Source organism: Acipenser ruthenus, chromosome 9 (assembly GCF_902713425.1).
Source record: "Acipenser ruthenus chromosome 9, fAciRut3.2 maternal haplotype, whole genome shotgun sequence".
Classification (NCBI taxonomy): Eukaryota; Metazoa; Chordata; class Actinopteri; order Acipenseriformes; family Acipenseridae; genus Acipenser; species Acipenser ruthenus.
The window spans coordinates 22,705,707-22,727,633 of NC_081197.1; the positions used below are offsets into that span (position 1 = coordinate 22,705,707).

Consider the following 21,927-nt stretch of genomic DNA (forward strand, 5'->3'; position numbering starts at 1 on the left):
CCAGGGATCAGCTTATTTTGCCTCCCTGGCGCATCAGCACACACAACGGCTGCGATGCTGGCTCCGGGGATCAACCACAGTGCGGCCTCCCCAGCGCATCAGCATGACAACCGTCTGGATTGAGCTAAGTAGGGTACATCTCTGGGGTTTTCAAGTGGGCACCTTCCATCCTCAGTGTTTCGTCGACTAGCCCACGACACCTCAAGAGGGCTCGACGGTGATTCTGGCGTCCCAGCATCACCCCCCTCCGTCCCCCACTCAACTCAGCCCAGCTTACTTACCTGTACATCAGCGTTTCTTTCTTTCTATTGTGCTTGAGATCCCCAGCCAGAATCTTTCCGTCTCAACCACAGCCAGTTGCTGCTCCTCTCTGCTGCTTCAGATAAGTTCTTCACTGTGCGACGCAACTCTTGGCCACTGAATCCGACGTCTCTGAGAAACCGGGTTGTAGAGTGTGCCACAAATCCTCAACAACCCACTTCCACTGGGTAAACCCGAACTCTCCATCCTCGCTGTTCCGATTCAGTGGCTAGTTGAGCATACCGCAGTTTTTTCCTCTCATACGCCTCATCTACAGCATCCTCCCATGGCACTGTTAACTCTACCAGGTGAACAAGGCGTGCTGATCCAGACCAGAAGACAATATCTGGTCGAAGGTTAGTGGTGGCAATCTCAGGTGGAAAAATAAGCCGTTGACCAACATCTGCCAGCATTTTCCAGTCTCTAGCAGCTTCCAGTTGTCCTGGGCGAGGATTGGTTTTAACACCTTTTCTTGGTGGTTGCTCTCCTGGGCGGAGGAATGTTGTCTTTTGTGTGTAATGTTTTGATGGAACAGGTGACAACTTATTGGTCATGTTACGCTTGTCTTCCAATGCTAAGGCCAAACATCGCAGCACCTGGTCATGGCGCCAAGTAAACCGTCCTTGGCTAAGAGCCACCTTACATCCTGTCAAAATGTGCCTTAATGTTGCAGGTGGTGAACACAAAGGACATGAGGGATCCTCTCCTACCCAGAGGTTTAGGTTCTGTGGTGATGGGAGAACATCATATGTTGACCTGATGAGGAAACTGATCCTGCTCTGTTCCATTGACCATAGGTCTTGCCAGCCAATCTTGCGTTGTTCCACACTCTCCCATCTCATCCATTCTCCCTGCTTGGCCTGGGAAATGGCCTTTATACACCTCATCCTCTCCTCCTGCTTTTGCACCTCGTTGACTACCAGCTTCCTCCTTTGAGCTGGGGCTGCCTTGTGCCATGTAGGAGGAGCTGAACTGAAACCAAGACCCCCTCTTCCATGCTGAACTTGCCCCATGATATCACCAATTTGAAGGGCAGCCTTTGCATCTTCCACAGCTTTCTTTGCCGCCCACTTTCTTCCAGTTTTCAACACAGGTGCTGCCTCCCTTACGCATTTATCGCGTGACTCTACTAATGTCATTTGCAGTCTGACCTTGGCGCACTTAAACTCCTCGGTTAGAGCAGAGACTGGTAGCTGCAGTATTCCTTTACCGTAAAGTCCCACTCTGCTGAGGCAGCGTGGAACTCCCAACCATTTCCTGATGTATGAACTGATTAAAGCTTCCAGCTTCTCTACTGTTGTCAAAGAAACCTCGTACACAGTCAGTGGCCACAGCAACCTCGGCAGTAGACCAAACTGAAAGCACCAGAGTTTTAGTTTACCTGGTAGAGCGCAGCTGTCTATGCTCTTCAACCCTTCCACTGCTTGTTGTCTAACTTCTCCCACACGAACTGTGTCCTTTAGATCCCCGTCGTACCATCTCCCAAGACTCTTCACTGGCTTCTCAGACACTGTTGGCATTGCCTCACCATTAATGAAGAATGTTTTATCTACTACTTTGTCTTTAATTATAGAGATGCTCCTTGATTTAGTGGGCTTGAATTGCATTCGTGCCCATTCAATGTTATTGGTTAATTTGCCCATTAACCGATTAGTGCAGGCTACTGTTGTAGTCATGGTTGTCATGTCATCCATGTATGCTCGAATTGGTGGTAGTCGCATTCCAGAAGCCAAGCGCTCTCCTCCTACTACCCATTTTGATGCCCTAATGATTACTTCCATTGCCATGGTAAAAGCCAGTGGAGAAATGGTGCATCCTGCCATTATTCCAACCTCTAGGCATTGCCATGTAGTGCTGAATTCTGAAGTTGAAAAACTGAATCTCCAAAATAGGCTTTCACTAAATTTGTTATTGTCATCAGTACACTGAAAAAATCAAATGCTGCCCAAAGTAGTTCATGTGGCACTGAACTATATGCATTAGCCAAATCCAGGAATGTCACATGGAGCTCCTTCCTCTCCTTTTTAGCTGATTGAATTTGTTGCCAGATCACATTGATGTGTTCTAAGCAACCTGGGAAACCTGGAATGCCCGCTTTTTGTATTGAAGTGTCAATGAAGCAGTTCTTTAATAGGTAAGCTGACAATCTCTGAGCAATAATGCTGAAGAAAATCTTGCCTTCTACGTTTAATAGGGAAATGGGACGAAACTGACTGATGCTTGTAGAATCTTTTTCTTTAGGTATAAAGACTCCACCTGCTCGGCGCCATGCTCTTGGTACAACCTGTTTTTCCCATGCCACTTTCATCAATTTCCACAGAATTCGTAGAACTCCTGAAGCACTCTTGTACACTCTGTACGGAACTCCATTAGGCCCTGGAGATGATGAAGCCCTTGCTTTTTTCACAGCTTGCTCTATTTCTTTCCACTTAGGTGCACAGTCCTCCATTTAGTATTCTGGTGGATTGATAGGTGGGATGTCTGACGGAATTGACATAGGCTCCTGCCTTTTTGAATCTGTATGTGTTTCCTCCAAATATCTCTTCAGCTCAACCTTAGATGCTTTTAGTGTGCCATTCTTCTCACTGGTGAATAACTTCTTTACAAATTTGAATGGGTCTTTATAAAAGTTAGCTCTCGCACGCTCCTTCTTTTTGTAGCGTTTCCGTAGGCGCTCAGCTCTGCGCAATGTTGCAAGCTTATCTTTTATGACCCTTTGTAAGAGATTGAGTCCCTCCTTCTGACTTTATATATATATATAATTTTAGCTCAAAGAGCCATATAATATATATATATATATATATATATATATATATATATATATATATATATATATATATATATATATATAGCATTATAATATAATAATGTTCATGTAACAGGGCGAGCAGCCCTGTACATTGTTTTGTGTTATTTTTAGAACGAAGGTTCATCCTCCGCCCCTGTGCAAAGTATTGTTTTTGTTTATTATGATTTATTGTATTTATGACGGCGAGCGCCGTATGTTTGTTATTGTTTCGTTTATTTTTAAAACGTGTCCTGGCAGAGGCGAGATCGGTGCTCGTCCTCTGCCAGGAGTAATAATTAATAAACTCGTGCAGAAGGTGAACCATCTCCCGAATTAATTACGGGATTAATTTTGTTGCTAATTGGGAGATGGTTCACCTTAATAAAAGCCTGCAGCTCTCTAGTTTTGTGTGGGTGTTTTAGGTGGGTGATAGAGACGGAGAGCGAGAGAAGGTTTATTTAAAAACGAAACTAAAGCATAGCCTACAGGAACAGTGACAGTGACAGCGACTGCCCAGCCTGACCTGTATGGTTTATTTATTTTGGATTTTGTGTTCGAGATTTGTTTTTGTTTACACTTTTATTTTGCTCTGTGAGCAAGTGTTCTTTTGTTTAAATATTTATTTTATTTTTGGATTCATTAAATAAAACGGCGCCCGCGCCACTGCACAATACCTTTTTGTTTTTGTTGTCCCTTCTTCTGCCGTGACGTCAGACCACTCAGCCGTTCCTGCCACACGTGGTGTCCTGCGTGGGATCGCAGCGCCTCCAGGACGCAGGCAGAAGAGGGTACTGCAGGTTTTTTCGTTTTTTTTCGTTTTTGTGTGTGGAGAAAAGGAGAGTGAAGAGGTGGATGGGAGGAAGGAAGATGGGAGGAAGAAGGAGGATGAGGGGACAGCAGCCGCTGCAGCAGCAACAGCCGCAGCAAGTCTGCCTTACCTGCCTGTTGGGGGAGGAGTGGTGTTTTAACTGTGGGGAGCCATGGCACATTTCCCCTGGCACCTTCCCCATATGGCAGGAGGAGGGGACACAGACAGAGGTGAGGAGGAGGAGGAGGAGGCAGAGAGGAAAAGTGGAACGAGGGGAAGAGGAGTGGTGCACCAACTGCATGAGATACGGGCATGAGGAGCACCACTGCCTGGAGGTCTTCAAAGACACGGACCTGGAGTGGGAGGAGCCCGAACGTCCTGCGCCTAAAAGGGAGGAGCCCGAACGTCCTGCGCCTAAAAGGGAGGAGCCCGAACGTCCTGCGCCTAAAAGGGAGGAGCCCGAACGTCCTGCGCCTAAAAGGGAGGAGCCCGAACGTCCTGCGCCTAAAAGGGAGGAGTCGGTGCGTCCACGGCCCAAGAGGGGGGAGTCGGTGCGTCCACGACCCAAGAGGGGGGAGTCGGTGCGTCCACGGCCCAAGAGGGGGGAGTCGGTGCGTCCACGGCCCAAGAAGGGGAAGGCCGAAGGTCCACAGCCCAGGTACCTGCCAGCAGAGGGGGAATACCTGCTGGTGCCGCCTCCATCTCCATGGGAGGACTGTGAGTCGCTCCCACCTCCGCCAGCAGAGGGAGCATACCTGCTGGTGCCATCTCCGTCTCCGTGGGAGGACTGTGAGTCGCTCCCACCTCCGCCAGCAGAGGGAGCATACCTGCTGGTGCCACCTCCACTGCCCTGGGAGGACTGTGAGTTGCTCCCACCTCCGCCAGCAGAGGGAGCATTCCTGCTGGTTCCACCTCCACTGCCCTGGGAGGACTGTGAGTCGCTCCCACCTCCGCCAGCAGAGGGAGCATTCCTGCTGGTTCCACCTCCACCGCCGTGGGAGGACTGTGAGTCACTCCCACCTCCGCCAGCAGAGGGAGCATTCCTGCTGGTTCCACCGCCCTGGGAGGACTGTGAGTCGCTCCCACCTCCGCCAGCAGAGGGAGAATACCTGCTGGTGCCACCTCCGTCTCCGTGGGAGGACGACATGTCGCTCCCCCCACCACCACCACCACCAGCAGAGGGAGCATGCCTGCTGGTTCCGCTTCCACCACTGCCAGCAGAGGGAACATGCCTGCTGGTTTCCCTGTTGCAGCCAGAAGGGGAGGCGCCCCTGCCGCCTTGGCTGCCAGAAGGGGAGGAGCCGCCTTGGCTGCCAGAAGGGGAGGAGCCACCTTGGCTGCCAGAAGGGGAGGAGCCGCCTTGGCTGCCAGAAGGGGAGGAGCCGCCTTGGCTGCCAGAAGGGGAGGAGCCGCCTTGGCTGCCAGAAGGGGAGGCGCCCCTGCCGCCTTGGCTGCCAGAAGGGGAGGAGCCGCCTTGGCTGCCAGAAGGGGAGGAGCCGCCTTGGCTGCCAGAAGGGGAGGAGCCCCTGCCGCCTTCGCAGCCTGAAGGGGAGGAAGCCCTGCCGCCTTCGCAGCCTGAAGGGGAGGAAGCCCTGCCGCCTTCGCAGCCTGAAGGGGAGGAAGCCCTGCCGCCTTCGCAGTCTGAAGGGGAGGAAGCCCTGCCGCCTTCGCAGCCTGAAGGGGAGGAAGCCCTGCCGCCTTCGCAGCCTGAAGGGGAGGAAGCCCTGCCGCCTTCGCAGCCTGAAGGGGAGGAAGCCCTGCCGCCTTCGCAGCCTGAAGGGGAGGAAGCCCTGCCGCCTTCGCAGCCTGAAGGGGAGGAAGCCCTGCCGCCTTCGCAGCCTGAAGGGGAGGAAGCCCTGCCGCCTTCGCAGCCTGAAGGGGAGGAAGCCCTGCCGCCTTCGCAGCCTGAAGGGGAGGAAGCCCTGCCGCCTTCGCAGCCTGAAGGGGAGGAAGCCCTGCCGCCTTGGCCGCCTGAAGGGGAGGAAGCCCTGCCGCCTTGGCCGCCTGAAGGGGAGGAAGCCCGTCCGCCTTGGCCGCCTGAAGGGGAGGAAGCCCGTCCGCCTTGGCCGCCTGAAGGGGAGGAAGCCCGTCCGCCTTGGCCGCCTGAAGGGGAGGAAGCCCTGCCGCCTTGGCCGCCAGAAGGGGAGGAGCCCCTGCCGCCCTGGCTGCCAGAAGGGGAGAAGCCCCTGCCGCCTTGGCCGCCAGAAGAGGAGGAGCCCCTGCCGCCTTTACTGTCAGGAGGAGAGGAGCAGGAGCTACCTCTACCTCCACCACCACCATTGGGAGAAGTGGAGCTCCTGCTGCCGCCTTCATGGCCAGGGGCTCCCCTCCCGCCGTCAGCATCGCCTTGGGTCGCCTGTGTCTCCCTTGCGTCTCCTAGGGTTGCTGCCGGTCCTGCGTTGCCTCCCGAGGGTCCGCTGCCATTGCCTCCCGAGGGTCCGCTGCCGTCGCCTCCCGAGGGTCCGCTGCCGTCGCCTCCCGAGGGTCCGCTGCCGTCGCCTCCCGAGGGTCCGCTGCCGCTGCCGTCGCCTCCCGAGGGTCCGCTGCCGTCGCCTCCCGAGGGTCCGCTGCCGCTGCCGTCGCCTCCCGAGGGTCCGCTGCCGCTGCCGTCGCCTCCCGAGGGTCCGCTGCCGTCGCCTGGGGTCGCCAGGGATCCTGCTTCACCTGGGGTCCCTACACTGTGGTCGGAGCCCCATGGAGGGGAGCTGCCGGCCATCATGAAAGGGGGGGAGGTCAGGAGACCAGCTCCCCCAGCCGCACTTTCGCGGCCAGAGGTCATGTGGTCGGAGCCCCACGGAGGGGAGCTGCCGGCCATCAAGAAAGGGGGGGAGGTCAGGAGACCAGCTCCCCCAGCCGCACTTTCGCGGCAGGATATTGGGTGGTCAGAGCCCCACGGAGGGGAACTGCTGGCCATGAAGAGGAGGGGGAAGGTCAGGAGACCAGATCCCCCAGCCGCACTTTCGCGGCAGGAGTTTGGGTGGTCAGAGCCCCACGGAGGGGAACTGCTGGCCATGAAGAGGAGGGGGAAGGTCAGGAGACCAGCTCCCCCAGCCGCAATTTCGCGGCAGGACAGAGTGTGGAGGGAGCCCCAGAAGAGGGAGCTGCCGGCCACAAAGAATTGGGGGGTGCCGGAGATTCCACCATGGCCACCCCCCAGAAGCAACTCTCTTCCCCCTCGTCCGGGACTTTGAGACTGAGGGGGGAGGTGGCCGTTGGGGCCATGTGTGCGTTGCACAAGGGGGGGGATATGTAACAGGGCGAGCAGCCCTGTACATTGTTTTGTGTTATTTTTAGAACGAAGGTTCATCCTCCGCCCCTGTGCAAAGTATTGTTTTTGTTTATTATGATTTATTGTATTTATGACGGCGAGCGCCGTATGTTTGTTATTGTTTCGTTTATTTTTAAAACGTGTCCTGGCAGAGGCGAGATCGGTGCTCGTCCTCTGCCAGGAGTAATAATTAATAAACTCGTGCAGAAGGTGAACCATCTCCCGAATTAATTACGGGATTAATTTTGTTGCTAATTGGGAGATGGTTCACCTTAATAAAAGCCTGCAGCTCTCTAGTTTTGTGTGGGTGTTTTAGGTGGGTGATAGAGACGGAGAGCGAGAGAAGGTTTATTTAAAAACGAAACTAAAGCATAGCCTACAGGAACAGTGACAGTGACAGCGACTGCCCAGCCTGACCTGTATGGTTTATTTATTTTGGATTTTGTGTTCGAGATTTGTTTTTGTTTACACTTTTATTTTGCTCTGTGAGCAAGTGTTCTTTTGTTTAAATATTTATTTTATTTTTGGATTCATTAAATAAAACGGCGCCCGCGCCACTGCACAATACCTTTTTGTTTTTGTTGTCCCTTCTTCTGCCGTGACGTCAGACCACTCAGCCGTTCCTGCCACAGTTCAATAAAATAAAATATAATTGTTGGCAAAAATTTAAATAAAAAAAATATTTTAACCTAAACTCTAGATTCAACATTCCTAAATTAACAGCAATTCTGGCTGCTGAGAGACACGTGCTTACAGTACTAGCAGTGGCAGATGGTGTTCTGGTCCTGGAGGAGGGTTGTTGTTTTTTTGTTTATTTTTATAAATTTTTTATTTTTTTTTTAACCAAGGGAGGCAAGCCTCCCTTCTCCCATTAAACACAGTGTTAGCAGTGGCAGATCGTGTGATCTGAGCACAGGCTTTAATTGGAGGAGACCAGAGATTTTTTTTTTTTTTACCAGAGGAGGCTTTGCCTCCGATGACAAACTCCTGTCTGTCTGAAACACAGCACTCCCACTAGTAGATCGGGTGCTCTGAGCACGGGTTTTAATTGGAGGAGCGAGCCACATCCTCCCGCCCCCTTCTAAAGCGCTGCTGTAAGCAGTTGTATCATCTGCAGTTTATGTAGGAGTGAGGATTGAAATTGAAAGTTTCGTTTTGCATTGCATCAGTGGTAAGAAACACACTATATATTGTTATTGTTTTATTTTGGTGCTTGTCTTGTGAAGGGGTCAAATGTCAAATGCAGGATAACGCAGTTGATCGGCTGATTAGGACTCCATTTGCCATGCTAGATTATACTGAAAAACTCAAGATAAAATCTGGAGGGAAGCCATAACCATAATTGAAATTGCTAATGAGAACAGGTCATTTGATTTGGCAGTAGATCATTACATTTGAGATTACATATTTGAATGGAAAATGTGAAACTTTAATTGTCACGCATACTAGAGTATAGGGCAGGGAGTCTTAGCTAAAATAAAAACAAAAATGACGTTACTGGTTGTTGCTATGGTAACTTAAGATGAGACTGTGTTTTTTTTCCCCCACTGTAAGCAAAGTTACCTCACTAATACAGTAGCCTTTCAGAATGTCAAAAATGACTTTTACAACTGGAAAATCCTCAGCTAAAAGGCTTAGAAATTAAAAACTAGCTCTAAAGTTGCGAATGTCAGTTAGTTCCCTGTTGTAGGTATTTTTTTTGTTTTACTGTAATGACTGATGACTAATACAGGTCTACCTGCCAGCTAAATTGACTCCACTTCCTGGCGGGACAGTTTTTGAAGGATGCTCGGAGGTTAAGACCCCCTTGGAGGGACTTTGTCCCTCGCTGGCGGCTCAATGTAGTGCCGGATGCACTTACAAGACTGCCATTCGAGCCCCTACATTCAGCAGATATGAAATTCCTGTCTTTAAACACTGCTTTCCTGCTTGCTATTACCTCCGCTAAGACCAGAACTATGGTTACACTCCGCGCTAATCCTGCTTTTCTCCCTAAAAATATTTCTGCTTTTCATATCAACCAGTCAGTGGAATTGGAGGCCTTCCATCCACCTCCTTTCCAGTCTGACAGGGAGATAAAGCACCATATGCTCTGTCCAGTTAGGGCACTGGCGTATTATGTTGCCCGCACCCAGTTGGCAGCAATCCAAGCAATTCTTTGCTTCGGGTTCAAGTTCCATGGACAAGCCCTGTTCTAAACAGTGGCTGTCGAGGTGGATTGTAGACACGGTCAGGATTGCATATGATCTAGCTAACCTGCCCCCACCAGAGAAGGTCATTGGTCACTCCACAAGAGGCCTTGCAACCTCCTGAGCATTATTCCAGGGCGCATCTGTCTCGGACATTTGCAACACTGCTCATACTTTTACCAGGTTCTACCGACTGAATGTCGTAGATCAGCAGCACCCTGGTTTTGGGACCAGAGTGTTAAGGGCAGCCACTCACTCTGCCCGTTAACTCACTTTTCATTTTATTACTTTTCGTTAGCCACACACCTTCATTGGACATCTGATGTTTATATGCTAAGCTTACTCAGTGTAACCTTGCAGCATATACACTGCATGAGGGTTCTCCCTTACTGTACTGTGGACTATATGCCATGGACCCTTATCGATCCTTGGCCAGAGTGCTAAAGGCAATTTATCTTCCTTTTTAGCACATCTGCCAGTGCTGCAAGTCCTTCAATTGTGACGGCTTGGGTACCCCATTCGATAATGGTTACATTTCATATTTGAAAGGGAACGTTAGGTTATTATCATACCCTGGTTCCCTGAAATAGTAATGCAACCATTCCCCTTCAAGGTCACTGCATTCACTCCAACGCAGCAGGCCTGAAGAGAAAATGGCGCTGATCCCTATGCAACAGTCATTGATATATTCTGGGGGCGAATACGGTCGAAGACGATGCCTGGCGCAGACAGGGCTCTTAAAGAAGCAGCTTTGATAGAAGTGCTCGGGTAATTCGGGCTATAAGAGATATATCACAATCGGTAATAGTTACATTTCTATTTCAGGGAACCAGGGTTATGATAATAACATAACATGCTGTCTATTCTGAAACACCAGCGACTTGTGCAGAAAACAAAGGGAACCTCACAACTGACTGCCTACTATCAGCCCTCTGTCAAAGTCTGGCAGATCTGGTGTCTTTCCAGTCATGTCTGAAGTGATGCAACAGTACATGTCAAGGATGCCAATGCATAACAAATTATTCAGTCCAGTGAGGAAGCAAGTGTGACAGGCGTTTATTGTATGTACAACCCCTGTACTACTTTGTATATTGAGCGGGGGTGGGTTGTTAATCTTGCTGTGAACATCATGTTGTAACATTTTATCGATAATCACTTTTTTCTTTCCCAGGAGTCCTTATCTTTACTTTCTGCCTCATAACTGTCCTTGGCGGAGCAGCCACTTGGTCTATAGTGTGTCTTGTATTGCTGGCTTTCTCAATTGCTGGCATCACTGCTATAATCTGGAGACAACCAAAAAACAAAACCAAGCTGTCCTTCAAGGTAATAAGAACACTTTTTTATTTTATTTGTATTAATCCAGACAAAGGAATAGGGTATGGGTTTAAAGAAATGGGACATGTAGTAGTTGTTTTAACTTTAATTGTCTCAAAGTACTTGGCTCCCCCTAATGTTTAATCCACTGGACATTTAGCTAGGAAAAAGGGTTTTCAGATAGAGAAATACAAATTCATGAAGTCTTAGAACAGCCAGGTTTATTGCCTGTGGTGTAAGAATATCCCTGGTGATAAGGATTTAGTGGAGGCATCCATGACACTAAATCAATTGTAGTTATATTTTTCTAAGTCATGGTTACTTACTTTTGCACTAGTTCTAACTGGATAATGAAAGCTATTCTCTTCAGAAAACACAAGCTTGTATCTATTAAACTTCATTTCATGCATGAATACTATAACAGAATGTCGTGCTGTCCTGCCCAGCACTCAAAGTAGGGAGGGGGTCCTAAAAGGTGAGCTTGAAGTGACTGTCCGCACAGCCAGTCAGTGCTTTCCTCTCAGATTTCACAAGCATGTACGAACCAGTGTGTAAATCACAGGATTCCAGGACACAAAAGAAGGCTATTAATAGAAAATCAACAGATATGTCATGCTTGTTTGATTTATTTATGATTTTGTTTTGTTTTTTCTCAGGGAAAATATTTAGCTTTATTAAATTGAAGAAAAAATGGTATTCTATTTTAAACATCATGTGTTTTCCGGTTGGGTTGTTCCAGTTGGGTTGTTTTCAATGCTAAAGAATAGAAACCAGCCACTCTCACAGCTTGCAAACAAATAATCAATAACGGTCAAGTGTCAAAAAGAGAAACAACTGAAGATTGAAAATATAATAATGTTGTATGGAAAGCATAATGTTGTGTGGAAAGCTGGTTTAAAGTATTATGATAACTGTATGTTGGTTGTACTTTAAGCTTACCTTTCACAATAGACAGGTAAACATTGATAGACTGTTATAGTCTTGCAGTAAATATTGTATTACTAATTACCATTGACTTAGTTTACTATATGGTATATCATATCGGATCCAACTCATGATGTACATTGAAAAATTGCAAAATTTCAAGTTAATTAATATCACTGAGATAAACTGGTATGCAATCTTACAAAGGTAACAGTTATAGGAGAGCGCCATTATTTTTAAGCGTTGTTGAATGGATTGTCTAAGTTTTAGCTACAGTAGCTACCATAGGATGCTGTTACTTTCACATTGTTAGAATTATTACGCTTAGCTTTGATAAAGGGTGGAGTCTTCTCCCAAAAATTCAGCGACAATTTTATCTCAAATTAGTCTTGTTAGTTACTTTTTTCTGATTTAATATTGTATAATATCAACAATGGAAACTTCATTGAAAACTACTGGACTTTTCGTACTTTGTTACTAGAAACGTTCTTTAAACGTACTTGAAGTTTTTTTGTAACATTAAACATTAGGCGTATTTATTGCAGATCATAACAATGAATTGTTTTCTTTCTATTTTCATCTGACCAAAACATGTTAAAGGTACAAAAAGGTTAGAAAAATTGGATCGGCTTTTACCATTTAAAAACATGATCTATACAGTGTATGTGTGTGTGTTTGTGTGTGTGTATATGTGTGTATATGTGTGTGTATATGTGTGTGTGTGTGTATATATATATATATATATATATATATACACAAACTCAGTACAATCGGTTTATTTTATATTATTATAAAACAAATTCTATACATACCAATCATGGTCATTCACGTAGGCAAACACCACACATTTAACTATTATTTAACCATTGTATATGCTGTATTAGTCATCATATATATATATATATATATATAATATATATATATATATATATATATATATATATATATATACCGTGTGTGTGTGTGTGTGTGTATATATATATATATATATATATATATATATATATATATATATATATAATATATATATATATATATATATATATATATATATATATATATAATTACTTGTTTGTTAATTTCTTTGTTGTTAATTTCTGAGAGAAAAGGGATGATTTGTAGTTCAGGCACAACTACAAAAGCATTTTAATATCAACGATGAGAAGGAAACTGCAGTGATCGCTGCTGTGTCTCTTATGCTCAGCTTTAGCACGGTACAATTCAACAGTAAGCTTTCATTAATTTCCCGTGCATGAAGAGATGAGAATAAATTGACTGAAAAATAGTCCAAGAGATAAATTCACAGTAACGAAACACACTAAAGTGTGTGTGTGTATGTGGAAGGGTGGTGGGCAATTCACTGACACACAAGGAATATCAATACTGGTAAACAGATAAAAGCTGGCGCACTCACAGGTGCTCAAAATAATAATGAAAACAAAAGACAAAATGAAAAGGGAAAATAAAACACAGTAATAAAACTACAAAATAAAGGTGCTGCTTACGCAGTGCCTCCACTGCCGCTAAGCCGGTCTGCTCGGGATCGCCGTCCTACGCTAATATGCACTATACACTGGGGTGGCCAAGGTTCCCCTGTCACTACACACGTCCCCTCGGGTACGTCTTGATATATTTTAATAAATGGTTTATTTATTGCTTAGCTGTGCTTTCCTGTTTTGGTCGCTCGCGCCAACCACTGGTGTTCTTTCCTGGTCTCTGTTTACACTGGCCTTCTCAGCCAGCGTCTCTGGGTATTCCCAGTCACGGCCACCCGAATGCATAACCAAGCGCAGTACTTATGGGCCGAGCAATCCCCCAAGGCCCGCCTCTCAGCCACTCGGAGAGAGGGAAAGCCAACACACCCTCTTCCCCACCTCTCTGTGTCACTGCCATGACTCAAACAATTTCAGACAATTATGGTCATGATTTATTATGAAACAATCGTCAAACATAAATAATTCAGTTGCATATAACACATTAGTGCTTAAACAGTTTTGTGATAAGTAAAACAAAATAGTTTATTATTGTGTATTATTAGATGTATTTGTAGAAGCGTTAGATGTAATACTTATGGTAATTCAACGAACAATAACAAAAACAACTGGAACTCTGAACTTTACACCCTACTCTTAAACTATGCGGCTTCTCATTCTTCAAGGATCTAAAACAGCGGCCTTATGCTGATTTCTGCTGTCACCTTGTCTTTATTTGACACTACACTTGTTAGTTTGGAGAGTACTTTTATAAACTGACTATGCGCTAATGTAATTATAATGACACGCAAACAGTATGCTCACTGAAACAGTTCAATAGAACAGTGCTGAAACTACTTGTTTTTAAAAAGATAGGTACAATTTAAATAAATACATCGATATAAACGTAATTACTCCTCTTCATAGTCACAGAGGTAGCTATGTTATTTGCATGCTGCATAAGCACCATTGGCTATCCGTTTTGCATTTTGAGATGTGTGCATGCTTCAGTGGTTCATTACTTACGCTGTTAAAAATGTATTTTTAAAATGTGAACTTTCGGTATTAGAAATGAGATGTACTTTTAAAACACAAAAACATATCATAAAATAATACAAAATTCGGCATGACATCGTACTTAATACTTTTAGAGGTTTTGTGAGTCGGCAATTACACGCAGAGCAGCTGACGATTCAATTAAAGTCTGTGCGCAGTGAAGTCTAGAAATAGTTTGATATACAATTTTCATATCATTGCCCACCCTTAATGTGTGTGTGTGTGTGTGGTGTGTGGTGTGGTGTGTGTGGTGTGTGTGGTGTGGTGTGTGTGGTGTGTATGTTTGTGTGTGTGTGTGTGTGTGTGTGTGTGTGTGTGTGTGTGTGTGTGTGTGTGTGTGTTTTGTGTGTGTGTGTGTGTGTGTGTGTGTGTGTGTGTGGTGTGTGTGTGTGGTGTGTGTGTGTGTGTGTGTGTGTGTGTGTGTGTGTGTGTGTGTGTGTGTGTGTGGTGTGTGTGTGTGTGTGTGTGTGTGTGTATTTCCACAGGCTGGTTGTGCGTTAAAGAAATATTCCACAACAAAGTAAATTGGAAAACAGGACGGATCATGTATGTTTGTTTGTTTTTCACAAACACAAAAGAAATCGAAACAAAACAAAAGCCTAACTCCATCAAGGAGTGCTTAAACTACCCTTTTCAGGTTCTAACTTAAATCAGACCACTAAGCTGTTTACCGGTTACAAAATAAATGTATGTATTCTTACAGTATCACAATACCTTTTATATGCCACAGGTCTCCTCTCAGGCCTTAGCCTTAACACAGACCCAGATTACAAGATTCCTATCTGTGGCTTAATCAGCCTCAGGTGTTTCTCACTGCTGGCCCGATTACTCAGCGCAGTCTCTTGGTCATGTAGCCCTCCTGATTCCCCCCGGTTAGGACTCCGCTGCCAGCAGTTAACATGGAAACTGCGCTGAATTCTAGCACTTATGTACCTTCCATCCACGATTTCACCCTGTGCTAGGAAAAATCTTTGCTTTTGTGGATGAGGAAATAAAGTTACAAGAAATAGATGTCTACAATCATTTATTTCAGCAATTTTTTTGCAAAACTCTAAGTGCTAATCACACGTACAGTCTCATGGTGCCCGTTTCTACATTTGTACTGTGTGTACTGCGCATGGGAAATGTGTATGCTGCCACATACACTGTAGAAAGCGGTGTTGGCTTCTATGTACACTGTAGAAAGCGGTGTTGGCTTCTATGTACACTGTAGAAAGCTGTGTTGGCCCAGCCGCAAATATTTTAAATATAAAGCATGTAAACGTAAATTCAGTGGTAAAAAACTTAAAATAAGTATTCTTGTTCTTGGTTGGCATTTTGTTTATTACCTTTTTTCATTCTTGTCTGTTCTTGTTCACAGGTACCGCTGCTGCCTTTCCTCCCAGTATTCAGCATGTTTGTAAACGTATACCTCATGGTGCAGTTGGGCAAGGGTACATGGATACGATTTGCTATTTGGATGGTACTCGGTATGTTTAAATATTTAATAATATTGCATTTTTATATTTATATTTGATTAGTGAGAAAAGGTTCAATGATCTATATTATTGGGCATACACTATTAACATTTTCCTCAAATGCAGTTCATTTTAGTTGGGATCTTTAATGTATGTTTACAAGTGTTCAGTGGCTACCTATAAACAAGTTGAGAGTATATTTCTTACTCACTCTGCTTTGTCAAGGCCGCGAGCGAAACGAGTCAAGTCTGTCATAGAGAGCCAGAGAAAGTACACTTAACTTCATTAGAGCTAGCCACTAAACACTTCTAAATACCAAAAGGCATTAAATGGAAATACAAACCAGACAAACCCTTGATATGAATGCACTTAATCTGTTTATATAGAACCTGTTGACACTGCTTATAGGTTTAAATTGTGACGTGACTTAGAAATGATCTAAACTGTGCTGGATACTAATACACACCATCTTTATAATAGTCGGGCTGGTGTTTTCCTTCAAGGCTGATTTATTGACCTACTTATTAACATTTCTACATATACAAATACAGTGGAATAAGGTCAACAAAAAAACATTTGAGGGTTCCACGATTTGGATCCATCACTGATTATTAAAGTGGACCCTAGTGTCAGAATCATAACTGCAAGTTTTTAAGATATAGACAAAAAGACAATGCAATATTTGCATCCATATGTTGACAAGTATAATGGTTTTCTGGAATTTGTCATGTTTCACAGATTTCAAAGTTAACATTACTCATTATTTTCAGTATTTTAGTATAGTAGCAGCATTTCGTTGCTCCTCCAGTACATTTCTCTGTAAATGTGAAATCAGGAGGCCATTGTTTTTGTTGTTGTTTTTTTGTTGGTGGTATCTTTAAAGGCAACCTTGTGTGATGGAATTTATTTTTATTAAAGTTCAGTTCAACTTTTTGTTTTCTGACGTCCGAATGATAATGACTGTTAAGCTGTGCAGCTCATTAGAGTTGTTTGCTATTATGATTATTATTATATATACTAATATTAAATACTTGTTTGTGAACTTTATTGATTTAAGATTCACTCACAGCAAAGTTTAACTTCCTAAATGTAAGAAAATAGTAAATGAATCACTTATAATAATTCAAGTAGGCATTGCTAAGCAAGTAGTAAGCCTCGGCAGACAGACGCTGTGAGGGGGCCTGCAGTTGCTTCAGTCCCACTCAGCACTGAATGCATTCTCATAGTGCCACAATGGACTAAAGTTTAAGGGGTTAAAAACAGGCAAAGATTGTCAGTTTACTCTTTAAACATTTTTTTCTAGGCTTCGGTATCTACTTTGGATATGGAATCAGACATAGCACAGAGGCTGTGTTGGCTCAGTCAGGCACAGAGGTCGCGAGGAATGGATACAAACAAACCCAAGTGTTCAATAGTGACACAATGGCACCCGAAAAGGAAGCATTTCTGGATGATGAAGAATCAGATGCAAGGAATCCATGGAACGCGGAGGAAGGTGACCCCTAAAGACAGAGACAACGTCAACAACGTCACAGACACCTCCACGCCCGGCCTCTGCTCTAGCAGATTTTGACATTGAGGAAGAAAAAGGGAACACAGGAAAATAAATCCTGCCAGCCAATCCTCACTGACAACCACGGGGATAAATCATGCTGTATTGTTTGCAAACTTATGTGTGCCAATGGCTCTTTCAATGCTGCTATACTTGGATACAATCCTGAACTTCAAAGATTTACAGCGTATACAACTTTTGGCCAGTGCTGTTTAAAAAACCTGTTCCTTTTTGTTTGACCAGAAGAGCACTTAAGAATATCTAATTTTTCTATACAAGAATCCACTGAGGCCTACCAAAGGAAGCTCTTATGTTTATTAACAAGGGCTAACTCGTGTGCAGCAGCTATTTCTTTTTATTTGATGTTGGCTGTATTGTCCAGCTTGTTACGAGCACAAATAATGTATCTAATGTAGTTTTTGTTTAACCGATTGACTTGGTGGTTAATAGCGGTCTGGTAGGTGTGTTTCTTAAAATATTATTGCAACTCTAAGGCTGAATTTAGAGGGCTGACAGGGTTCACTTTTTAAAATGAGGGTCTGGGCCCCGCCAACATTTTGGTAGACAGTTACTTACACTGGACAGTAAATGTGTTCTGTAAGTTAGATTTAGTCTTTACTTACTAATATAACGTTTGTATTTCAATGGAGATTCAAACGATTCACACTGCATACATGATATTGTACAAATATCCACAAGCCATATAATAAGTTTAACTTAATAGTAAGGAATCAAAAGCAACATATTATAAACACTGAAACATCAAACAAAATAAGCATAAGCCAAATACATTTGTAATCATATTATATACAGTCTAACTTCACTATAACGAAACCCTTCTTGTAATGAACCACCTTTTTTAATGATCCAAGCAGTAAGAATGTTTTTTTTTTTTTCAATGGAAATTAGCCCTATTAGAACGATCACTTTTACAAAATCTACCGGATAAAAACGATCTTGGTAGTGAATGACACTGAACTTTCTCCAGTGTGAATGTGTTATTCTCTCAGTGAAAACAAAGACCTTGGTAGGCTAATTCGAAGATAAAGGTGTTCATAGATAACATATTGTACTGCGAATCATGTGTGACGTATGCAACTGTTGCCATCTTCACACAAACTGCAACCATGGCAACAGGCATGACACGGTAACAAGATTGAAACAGCTGCATTGAGAAAAGCACAAAAAATGTGAAGCAATCTATGCTGGATATGTTTTCTTTTAAATATACAGTTTAAATGTGAAGTTGTCTTGAACGAACTACTGTATAAAGATGTTCAATTCAATGTGGGCGTTTCTTCATTATTCTGATACAGCAAATTGCCAAACCCTATTATAGTGAACAACCTGATATAATGAACATTTCTGCAGGTTGCAGGGGGGGTCATTATAATGAGTTAGACTGTACTACATATGGAACTTATTTTTATAAGCTTTTACTATGAATCCTTAACTCTTTTCTGGTGGACAATATGTATGTATTAAGTTTTAACTTTTTTATTTTATAAACATTTCCCAAGGTTTTTGAAGATTTATATGTAAAAATAATTTTTTTTAAAAAATCCCAAACAAACAACAACACCACATAGCTGTTTTTTTAAAAACCTGCCCAAATTCACTGACTACATTTCTGGTAATTGTTTTATTTATGTATTCATTATTTTACAATGTAGTGAACAGTGGGACTTTAGTACAGTACAAAACATTACTGTATATACAAAAAATAAGACATGCTGACTTATTTTTGTATTTTGTGGCTCTTAGTGCATGTCTCTAGTAAACGAGATCCAAGGAAACAAAATATTTTATCACTCAAAGCACATACTTGATAGTTACAGTAGATTGAACTGATTTTGTGGAGATGCTTTTTACTGTCGTCACGCAGTACTTCAAGCATTCACAAACGTTTTGTGATCTTGCCTGCCAGAAGAACGTTCATATGGCAGTGCACACAAACGTGTGCCTATATGTATGTATGTGTGTGTGTGAGGGGAGGGGGGGATGCTGTGACCTTTTCCATACTCATCTCTGAATGATTTGGCTAATTCAGCTATGTTTGCTGTACAGTAGCTACCCTTATAAAAGCATAGCAAAGTGTAGTAAAGCATAAGTAAGCATTGTAAGCACAGGGCAATCCACGGTTCACTGTGCACCAGTGACCCCTGTGGCTGATAGGGCGCCTGCAGGTCTGCAGTGGAGCCATCAGATCTGTGTAGTCCTCCGGCACTATGGGTCTGATGGCTTCGCTGCGGATCCGCAGTGCGAAAAAAGACGTACACGTTTCGGAAGACACGTGTGTCAGCCTCTGTTTCCCCGAGTCACCGGGGGGTTGCAGCGGTGAACTGGGATTAATAATAACACCATTGACAATTCTAAATTGGGGAAAAAAAATGTGGTAAAAATCATTGGCTACGACTAAATAAAAAAAAACTAAGCTTGTAGAATTTAGAACACTAGTATGGCCATTTGCAGTGCCCTATTCTTCTTATGTCTATCAGGCACTTATGGGACTTAATTAGCTCACCTGTTGGACCTCCAGAAATGATGGTACCTATAGCCCTCCAATCCATACTTCTATTCAACTGGAAAATAACTAAGAAACAAACATGTTTAGATAAGAATGTGCATACATTTGACAAATATAGCCCAGTGTTAACTGTAACATTTCTTTGTGCACCTGTACAACCAGTACATTTATTTTTAGGGAAAGTCAAAATGAAACCACATGTCTTATGTTTATTATGATACTCGGCCCTTACATTTGCTGACATACAGTATATTTACACAGAGATCTTGTATACTGTTCTAACTTTCTTTGAGGTTTACTGATCAATCAGCTGAATTCATGAAGTTTAAAAAACAAAACTAACATACAGAGCTGTATATTTTACTGCCTGTTACCAGAGTCTCTATGATATGCCCCTTCTGACTGGAAAAGTGATTTGGTAAAAATTGCCTTTAACTGTGTTGCACTGGGATAATAGCTGTACATTTCATATACTGATTTGGAAGATGCAGTGTGGTAGTTTTATATGAAGCAATATATTTAGAAAAAGTATTCACTGATGCCTTCGTGTGAAGGAAATGCTTTTCTACTTCACTGAGCTTCTTACAGTGTAACACAAGAGTTTATAATTGAGTGATCAAATATATGGATGGATCGTAGGGCTTGCTGACTTAATTGTGCCTGAATGTGTGAGCACAACCTGCTGTATGCTGTGAATGTGCTTTACTGCATTATAGTACTTTAGAAATGTATAAATGTGCTTTACTCTTTTGTACACCATTGATGTTGAGTAGAAACTATTAACCCTTAGATCCCAGTGTAACTCTTATTTATGTTAGATTTTAATGGATGTGGATTTTCTTTTCAGTTTTTAGTGGTTTATTCCCTTGTCACTGATTCCCTCAACTATGGGTTTCTCTGGTCTCCATTGAGAGTCCATCCACATTATTTACCTGCTGTCCTCTTGACCTGGCCAATCTGAAACAGGCTACACACACACTTGAAACACGAATCCAACCTAGGGATAAAACCCCTGTGTCAGGTCTCCCTGATTCTATAAAACATACAGTAGCCACGGTTACCTTGTTTTTTGTTTCAACCTGGTTCATATAAGATTGCAATATTTACCGCAAAATGGTATGAGAGGATGTGAATTGTTTTATGATTATTGATTATTAACACATCAAATATTTAGGTCTTGTTTGAAACTTAAACATGGACCATTTGGACCAGAACTACAGTTGAGAATCACCTTGCATTTAAGATGATGTCATTTGTTTCTGTGAAATAACAAACAATTACAATCCACAGTCAGCAGGTAGAACCATGTACTATATAAAAAAAAATAGGATGAAATCTATACAGATCATTTAAAGTTCAAATACTTGTTGAGCTGGTGCATGTTAGCCCCCTAGGGAAAAGCAGGGTTAAGCTCCACATACAAGAGCCTGTTTATTCACATTTGATCAGGAAACATTTTCAAGAAACTCAAGTCTCACCTGATTGCCAAAGACAATGTTTCTTGAAATATGTTTCTCAAAGTTTCCTTGTTTCTGAAAACATGAATGTACAATGTGTGCTGGGTTGTATACTCTAAGTCAGATTCATGGCTGTTTTTTCTTTCACAGCATGGCTCACTGTCTGGCTGCCAGTAGAGGTCACTGTGGTACAAAGCTGATACCTGTTTGAGAAGGAATTGATACCAGGGAAATTAATAATAATTCAATCATAAAATATTGTACATAATTAATGAATTAATTAATCCATAAATATTGATATTAAGTGGTATGTAAATGTGTGCACAATGTATTCTCCTGGACCATATCAAATGTCATATGATAACTTGTATATGAAGTTCATTTGAAATGGTTTCCTGCATTACTGTTACCTTGGTCTCAATCAATTTAATGTGTAATGGAGTGACATCATTCAGACCTAGCCTTTTTGTGCTTCTGTAAATAAAACGGCTATTTAAAAAAGCTTTGAAATTTGCTGGCTTTTTTGTTTCTTTCCAACTGAAAAAATAGAGTATGACGTAGATATATATGACTTCCTTTGAATGTAACATCCCTGGAGCTTAATTTGATACACATTTGTAGAAGTCATGTAAAACTGTAAATTCTGCAACAGGGGTGTCCACTCCAGGTTTAACAGGTAAAAATTGATAATTAACTACTTTTGGGGTCTAGATGGAGGTGAATCGGTTCAATCAAACAATTTAGAACAGGGTTGGAACAACGACCAGGACTGGAAGAGCCAACTTTGGCCACCCTTGTTCTGAATTGACTTGAAG

At 43.3% G+C, this 21,927-nt stretch overlaps 1 protein-coding gene across 9 annotated transcripts in view; it reads left to right on the forward strand.

The window, feature by feature from the left end:
- The window catches only part of LOC117405868 (high affinity cationic amino acid transporter 1-like), a 72,641-nt gene extending 51,650 nt beyond the window's left edge, over positions 1-20,991 (forward strand). For all 9 annotated transcript variants that reach the window (XM_059029722.1, XM_059029719.1, XM_034009318.3 and 6 more), the window contains 3 exons: positions 10,525-10,676; positions 15,480-15,588; positions 16,880-20,991. In XM_059029722.1, coding sequence (XP_058885705.1) covers positions 10,525-10,676; positions 15,480-15,588; positions 16,880-17,082 — 464 coding nt within the window. In that variant the 3' untranslated portion in view covers positions 17,083-20,991. The remainder of the gene's footprint in view (positions 1-10,524; positions 10,677-15,479; positions 15,589-16,879) is intronic.
- Positions 20,992-21,927: the final 936 nt, after the last annotated feature.